The sequence below is a fragment of the Syngnathoides biaculeatus genome, chromosome 9 (genome assembly GCF_019802595.1).
Source record: "Syngnathoides biaculeatus isolate LvHL_M chromosome 9, ASM1980259v1, whole genome shotgun sequence".
NCBI lineage: Eukaryota > Metazoa > Chordata > Actinopteri > Syngnathiformes > Syngnathidae > Syngnathoides > Syngnathoides biaculeatus.
The window spans coordinates 15,189,057-15,197,515 of record NC_084648.1 but is presented as its reverse complement, the minus strand read 5'-3'; the positions used below and the strand labels follow the sequence as shown (position 1 = coordinate 15,197,515).

General features: G+C 45.0%; 1 protein-coding gene across 1 annotated transcript; it reads right to left on the bottom strand.

The window, feature by feature from the left end:
• Positions 1-503: 503 nt before the first annotated feature.
• soul5l (heme-binding protein soul5, like) lies at positions 504-7,764 on the bottom strand. The gene is made up of 7 exons (XM_061830393.1): positions 7,666-7,764; positions 6,323-6,382; positions 5,170-5,251; positions 4,777-4,897; positions 3,202-3,341; positions 2,527-2,690; positions 504-2,333 (listed from the first exon to the last, which is right to left on the bottom strand). Coding segments are annotated over exons 1-7 (1,002 nt in total). The 5' UTR covers positions 7,668-7,764; the 3' UTR covers positions 504-1,900.
• Between the last annotated feature and the right edge of the window lie 695 nt (positions 7,765-8,459).

The window sequence follows — 8,459 nt, the reverse complement described above, 5'->3', positions numbered from 1 at the left end:
ATAGTTATCAATCAGTACCTATCAATAGTTGTCGATTGAGCTGACAATCATTTAGTTGGTGATTTGTTGGACCGCTGCATAATGTAAATCATTAATAAATTATTGTTTTATATATTTAACGTTTTATTCTTGAAAATAGCTTACTTTACTTTTATCCATCCGTTTTCTTTGCCGCTTATCCTCACGAGGGTCGAGACAAACAGCCGCACTCGCAATCACACCGAGGAGCAATTTTAGAGTGTCCTATTAATGTTGCATTTTTGGGGATCGAACCCGGGTCCTCAGATCTGTGAGGCCAGCTGTTCCACCACAAGGAAAGAATCAAGTGTATCATAAATATATGAAACACAGTGGAAATATTCTACATATCTCCCCCCGGACAGCAATAATCAATCAACACCACCAAAAATGTTGAAAAACATTTTTTATGTAGGGGGGGGTACAGGTGTTAAACCCCCCCCCCCACCCTGCCACGTTTCAAGCAATGAGCCAGGTCAGCAGGACTTTCCGTCATATTTATTGCACCTGCCTCAGAACACACACAATATGTTGCTTAGTGACACACACACGCACAAAAAAAAAACATATTTCATCTCGACGTCCAATATTAATCCGAGAACGAACATTTTTTTTTTTTTTTTTACACACACTTCAAAGTACAACTTGAAGTACTGTATGCTATAGACGGGTTTCATTTGCAGTAATACAGATGATCCTAAGTTTGATTCTAATCATAATGTAACAGAAATTTGAGTCCCCCAAAAAATAGTTTCCACAATTCAGTGCCATCCCCCTTCTGCAGTTGAGTAAACAAACAACGTCCCACTGAGACTTTTTCAAGTTCAAGTTTTTCCGAGCGCCCGCAAGTTTTAAACGGAATGCTGAGATGATGACGTCGAGCGTGAGCCCGAAAAGAAGCTCGAAGGGCGATAAATATGAACGATTCCCAACCGCGGCGCCGCGGGAAATGATTTTGGACCTTCCGGGAAGTTTTATTTCCCGACTACAAACTCATTTAGTCAGTGAAAAATTAAATTATGCAAGTTTTGGGCATTTTCGTTGTAACGGCGTCGGATAGCACAAGATGGTCGCCAAAGGACGGGATAGTGAGAAATTGCTCGTTGGTGTCGCGATAGTTCAGCAGTTGTACGTCGGGGAGGAGCTAAGTTTAGCCCGGGTTGCTCATGGAAATGTCTTCACCGGGTTTTGAAATCAAATCATGGGAAAGTTGTTCAATTTTAAGGAGAATGTAAGATAAGTTTGAAATGTGAAATAGTGGTCATAGTTTGTGATATTTTCGTTGTTGAAATTATTAGTATAGGCAATTATAAAAAAAAATTGCCGCGGGGTCTCTCGCAGTTTTTTAGCGAGAGATTATTGAGTAGGCCGCAAACCCTGACGTGAAATCCGCAAGAACTGACATCCTCTCAAAATTCCAAGCCGGCGGCGGCAAAGCACAACATGAGGCTTTTATATAATAATAATAATAGCTCCGTGGCACCAAGATGCAACAATACGGCGCCAAAGCAATAGTTTTATGCGACAGCTTTGGTCGAAGCACGAAAATAACAACTAGGAGAGTTTTTGGGCAAATAATGGAAGGGTTCCCGGACAGAATTTGCGAAAAGGTGAATCCACGAACAGACAACCTCAAACACGCGTGGGAACACTGTGTATACATTTTTGTGACATTTTTGGATATTTTTCTAATGCGAAATACTGCCATGCGTCGTTGAAAATGTTGTTGTACAACGCCGATTCCAGTTTTTAGCATTAGCTTCAACACAACTCAGCAGCTAATTGCAACATTTGCCGTCATTCTATGATGCACACGTGAGTGGCGAGTGAAGCGAGAGGAGCTAACGTTAGCGGACGTGGTAGCGCGGCGACACGTTTGCGCTTAGACGCCATCTTGTTGGGGGTTGGCCAAAACCCGCTCCGTGCTGTTCCATGGGGCGGCCTCCCCCTGGGGTTTCGGCGAGGGGGCCGCGGAGGCGGACCCAGTGGCGCTGGGCGGCACGTCCGTCGGGACCTGAACCGAGCCGGCGGCGGGGCTCAGGTCGATCGAGAGACGGGGGGAAGTCTGGCTGGGGGCCGCGGCGGTGGGCGTGTCTGAGGGGGCGTCGGCGGGCACGCCCGAGGTGTTGAAAGACGTCAGGTTGGCGGTCGTGAGCGAGGCGGAGTCAGAGAGCGGGTCCAGTGGGAGGTCGGTAGGGGGGTCGGTTGGCGTCCTGGTGGGGTGAGCGCGGGTGGGCTCCCGTGGATCTGAGCACACCGCCGGCCCCTCGGACACGTACCACACCTCGTTGTGCCTGTTGAGAAGCTTTAAGGGGCTGCACGCACACAAAGCTACACGTTACCTGGACAGTTAGCCAAACGCCAAGACCGCACAGTTTTGCTGAAATAATAAATTTAGAGAGGAACTAAAAATAAACAACTGCGACAGCGTGGTTGCACAACTGCGCACACCCTTCCGAAGTGGGACGTGGCCGCGTTCAAAGTAAAACAATTACAAAGGGAACTCGCCTGTCGTATCCGGCACAGTAGTGGTACGTGTGGTTGTAGGCGGCCCGCACTCTCTCCAGCTCTTTGGTCAACAGGTGGGCGTGAAGCCTGGACGTCACCGACAGCATCCAACCCCCGTAAATGCGCACGTACACGTCCATCTCGGGCATCTCGGTGAAATACAACTGGAGGGGACGGAAACCGACACCGACGCCGTTTTTACGAAAGGTACGCACAGTACACGGATCCACAAAGTCGCATATCTGGAAATGAAAATGCTGATTCATGATATTTTTGAAAGTGAAATTTTGAAAGTTTCAGGTTACTCATTCCTTACATCGTAAGATTTGCCGCAAGATAATAATAAATAATACATCTCCTGTCATTATTTGCACGAAAACAACGGGAAGGTTTTGCAACTGTTATGATTTTTACTGATTAGTCATTTAATATTCTGGTCCGGCCGACTTGAAATTTGTTCATATAGACAATCCTAAACATTTTTTTCTAGATGTTTGGTCCCCGATCTCAGTGACTATTTTATGATTTTCGGAAATCTCTTGTGAAAATGGCTCCGACGCGGTTAAATTAACCACTGGCGTCTTTCATCTGGAGCTGGGACGCAAAACGACACGGTAAGCAGAGCTGCGCTGAGTTTTGTCGGACGCACGGACGATCTCCGCAGCGCTCCCTCACCTTGTCGTTGGTGGGCGCGGGCGGCTTGTCCTGGAAGGCTTGCGGCAGCGGGAAGTTGAGCGTGTACACGGCCGGCTCCCACATTTTGGTCTCCCCTGGGATTTTAACCAGCACGGGCGCGGTCATCTCCATTTGGATGCCTGCCAGCAACGCACAATTCAGTTTTCTCAAGGGACTTCGACATGATGTGACTTGCTAAAAAAACAATTCTACAATGTCAGTAAAGTCATGCTCAACAGCTCAACGGATGCTTCGGTTCTCGACCACAATCCGTTCCAGAAAACGGTGCGGGAAGTGATTTGTTCGAAAACCAAATCGATGTTTCTCATTACAATGAATGGAAAAAGAAATAATGCGTTCCAAGCCTAAAAAAATTGGGCTTCTTAAAGCATTTTTTTTTAGGTTTTCCTGAAATATATTTGTTTTTTAGTTAAAATGTATGCTTTAGTAGTAGAGTACGCTCGGCTGGGAGTGCATCGCGGTATCTGTAGCGACTCGGCCCCCAGCCTTATAAACTTTTTTTTATTAACAAAAGTGCAGAACAACTTTAAACAAGGAACTTGCTTCTTTGGAGCCATGATTGGGGGTTAATACGGTCGTCCTCGATAAGAAGAAAAACAAAAGTCACTACCGGGACACGTCTGTGTACAGAGGCTGCGTTATACTGAATAATAAAAGCGCGCTGATTAGGCCACGCGCCTTATGTCACTTCCTGTTTTTTTTTTTTTTCAGGGGGCGTTCGAATTGACAATAACAAAACGCGTCGTGGGTGGGTCTTGCGCGATGTTTTTCCGGGTTTTTTCGGGGGCGTGGGAATTCCCAACAAAGCGTGTCGTGGGTCAGCTGGTCTGGTCACGCGCAATGCGGGGGTGTTCGAGTACCGATTTTCTTTCGAAAACAGAAGCAAAAAAATTTCGAAAAAATTTCATTCGAAAAGCGAAACGGGGACGATCGAGAACAGAGGCTTTACCGTATTCCATCCGTGGCACGGTGGATCAGCTGTAGCGTGTTGGCCTCACAGTTCTGAGGTCCAGGGTTCGATCCAGGCCCCGCCTGTGTGTGATTGTGAGTGCGGCTGTTGTCTGTCTCCCTGTGCCCTGCGATTGGCTGGCGAGCAGTTCAGGGTGTGCCCCGCCTCCAACCCGTTGACAGCTGGGATAGGCTCCAGCACTCCTATGATCCTCGTGAGCATAAGCAGCTATTATATCCATTTTCTGACCCTCTTATCCACACAAGGGCCGCGAGAGTGCTGGAGCCTATCCCAACTGTCAACGGGCAGGAGGCGGGGCACACCCCGAACTGGTTGCCAGCCAATCGCAGGGCCCACGGAGACAGACATCAGTCACATTCATAATCACACCTACGGGCAATTTAGAGTGTCCAATGAATGTTGCATGTTTTGGGGCTGTGGGAGGAAACCGGACTGGCCTGAGAAAAGCCACGCATCCACAGGGAGAGCATGCAAACGCCACACGGGCAGGACCGGGATTTGAACAACGGGCCACAGATGGCCCACGAGCCATATTTTGAGTGAAATGTACACGCATCAGAGTCAAAAGGATTTCCTCTCCTCACCTGCTTCATTGGCACCTGTAATGTATTGAAAAAGTCTCCTGAAGGCCATGGCCGCGCCCACGCCCATGAAGTAGGCCTCGGCATCTGTGGACACCCAGCGGGTGGGGCTGTAGTGTCGCACCTGCGCACAAAAACAACGTTTGTGTGCCCATGGTTGTAGTTTGTCATGTGATTTGTCAGAACGAGTCAAAAGTATTTATTGACCAAATGGCCGCCGACTGTCATACTAAAGCGACTCCAACTACTGGAGACAAATTCACTGAGCGATTTTGGCATACTTGGCAAATAAAGATCCGATTCTGGTTCTGATGCTGGCGTATGGTCCCCACAAGCATAGAAAACTCTGACACACACAAGCACAAAATGTATTTGAAGCCTTCTTAACAGACTTACTTCATATTCGTCTGTTTTGCAGACCAGCTCAAACTGCAAACATTCCTTTGACTCGGTGCAAAAGCTGCCGTTGGTGCTCGGGCTGCAGACAGGAGAAGCGGAGAAAATTATATTTTAGTCATTGAAAATGGTGATCGATATTGATATTGATGTGATTGCAAAGAGAGTAGCAGAAAGTAAAACTGAGAGCAGTGAACCCAACTCGCTTCACAATAAGCAGCTTTTCCCCAAATATTTCACAATTCATAAAAAATGAGGCTTGAAGCCACTCGCAGTTGAAGTTTACTGTCACAGTAAACAGACAAAATTACAACGTGAGTACATTTTCATTACTTTTTTTTATCAATGTGTCAGTGGGAATATTTTTTTTGTGAATAAAGCATGATGAAAAAGAAATGCATAATATTTTTGTTGTTATAGTCGTACAGCATGTGGAAAACATAATACCATGTTGACCTCAGGAAAAATGTACACAATTTCGATCATTTTGCTAAATATGTCAACCCGAGATAAGAGAATGCTCAATTAAAAAAAAAATAGTAAATTTTAAACTGTTCAAATATTAATGTTCATTTGTCTTCAAAGGACCCTCGTGAGCATAAGCAGCTATTATATCCACTTTCTGTATGTAGAGTGCTGAAGCCTATCCCAACTGTCGACGGGCAGGAGGCAGGGTTTCGGTATCTGCCCTGCGACTGACTGGCGACCAGTTCAGGGTGGGGTCCGCCTTTCGCACTCGGCTAGCTGGGCCAGGCTGCGGCCTTCCCGTGACCCTTGTGAGGATAAGCGACTTGGATAATGGACGGCTGGATGTCTTCAAAAGGGCAGCACGGTGGATCAGCTGTAAAGCGCTGGCCTCACAGTTCTGAGACACTTGTGAGGATAAGCGGCTAAGAAAATGAATGGATGTCTTCAAAAGCAGAACCGCGAATCCAACTTTTTCAAAATCTCTGCAAAACTTCGATGGCACCACAAGGTGGCGCCTTCACGTCGTATTTGGAAAAGAAAGTCATTTTGAGACTGCGGCAAAAAGCCTCATGGCCAGAGAGAGCCAATCACAAGCATTTGGCTTTTGAAGCAGTAATATCAAAATAAATCAATTTTCAAATTTCAAATGTAATAAACATTTTATTCATGGAAAAGTGTAACTTACCCAACACTTCCTTCAGTGGTAACCACGAGGACCAACACAGCCAACACTGAGCGGAAAGTCCTGCAAAGACCCGAATGTGTGGGTAGTTGGAGGGAAATTTGCACATATTACGATGGAAACTCAACAAATTAATTTTAATCATAATTAATTTATTTTTTAAATTATGTGAATGCCTTGATTTTTGAGCAATTACTTGAATTACAAGTGTTTCATCCTGGAAGTAAAAAAAAAAAAAAAACCTCTGAGCAACTATCGAATTTATTGATAAGGACTTTTAAGAGCCTTTTTTAAAAATTTAAACTCATCCATCCTTGCAACATCCAATATTTATATGATATATATTGATTGTAATAATAACTCAGTACTGGTAAATATTAATAATTATATTTATGCATCAAGATGAGTGATTGTTTTTGTTTCATCAAAAACATCCGCTTTTGCTTTAAAAGATCAAGAGCAACATTTTGTGGCTCGATACTGACCAAACTAGCCGGTAAATGAAAGGCCATAATTACACTAAATATTTATATGACAAAAAAAAAAATGAACCGCGCAATTTTGTAGCGCTGAAAGTTGTATACTGTATCCACGACCCGCCCAAAATGGCTCCACGGATCACTTTTGACGCCCGAAGCAGCGGACGAGAATCGACGCTCTCGAAGGAGCAGCACGATGTCAATGGGCGTTGAAGCACGAACTGGTTGAATTATTTCCATTTTTTTTTCAAATCTATGTTATTGCTAGATGTTACTAGGTGTAGAATCATTTCATTTTTTTCTTTTTTTTTTTTTCAGTGTGGGGGCTGGAATGGATCAGTCGTATTTGCATTCATTCCAATGCGGCAAGATGATTTGATATATGATTGTTTTGAGTTGCAACCGTCACGGAGCGTATTAAACTTGTAAGTCGAGGCATCATAATTTTGTACAAATGTTTCTTGCGCAGGCGCAGAAGCGCGCAGCCTGCGTGTGGCGCATCGGCACTGCGGAGGGGAAATGTTCATAGTGCTGCATCATCATCACATCATTCTCTCTCTCTCTCTCTCCTCTCTCTCTCTCTCTCTCGCAAAGACATTTTGAGGTCAAGCGGGACGATCGGCGTGCAAAACGTCGACTTTTCATGAATCATTTTCACAAAGTGCCCAAAGACATGAGTACAATTTTGAAACGCCAATTCATCCGGGCTGCTCAACTTGACTGTGACGCAGCAGAAAAAGAAAGAAAGAAAAAAAAAAGAAGTCACAAAAATGAATCAAAGTGTGCTTTATATTCCTACGACTGATTTAGTGAATTTGCTGCGTGTTGATGTCAGCCAGTGCGCGTGTGTACATGTGTGTCACTTACATGCTCCTGTGTGTGCGTCTCCTTCCCGCAGAAATGATGGAGGCGCTGCGATGTTGCGGCGGCGGCGGCAGTGGCGGTGGCGACGATGGCGACGGTGGCGGTGGTGGTGGCGGTGGTGGTGGTGGGGGGGCTGCACTGTGACGCACCAGCGGCGCCGTCCAATCCAGTCCAGCGCCGCAGCACACCGGAGGGGAGGAGGCGAAAGAGCGTCATCGTGCGCTCCTCCTACATATGTGGCCGACTGTCATTAGATTAGATTAGATTAGATTGTTTTGGATTATATTTGATTATATTATATTGTTTTGGATTGGATTAGATTAGTTTAGGTTAGATTAGATTGTTTTGGATTGGATTGGATTATGTTAGATTGGATTATATTAGATTTTGTTGGATTATATTATATTATGTTAGATTGGATTGGATTAGATTGTATTAGATTGTATTAGATTAGATTGTTTTGGACTGGATTAGATTTGATTATGTTAAATTGGATTGGATTAGATTAGATTAGCTCAGTGGTTAGAGCACTGGTTTGGTAAACCAGGGGTTGTGGGTTCGTATCCCACTGGGGCCTCCACTCCCTGAGAAGGGTTGCGTCAGGAAGGGCATCCGGCGTAAAAATTGTGCCAAACATATATGTGCGTTCATCTGAGATGACACGCTGTGGCGACCCCGAAAGGGACAAGCCGAAAGAAGAAGAAGATTAGATTGTTTTGGATCTGATTGGATTATGTTAGATTGGATTATATTAGATTTTGTTGGATTAGATTATATTATGTTAGATTGTATTGGAT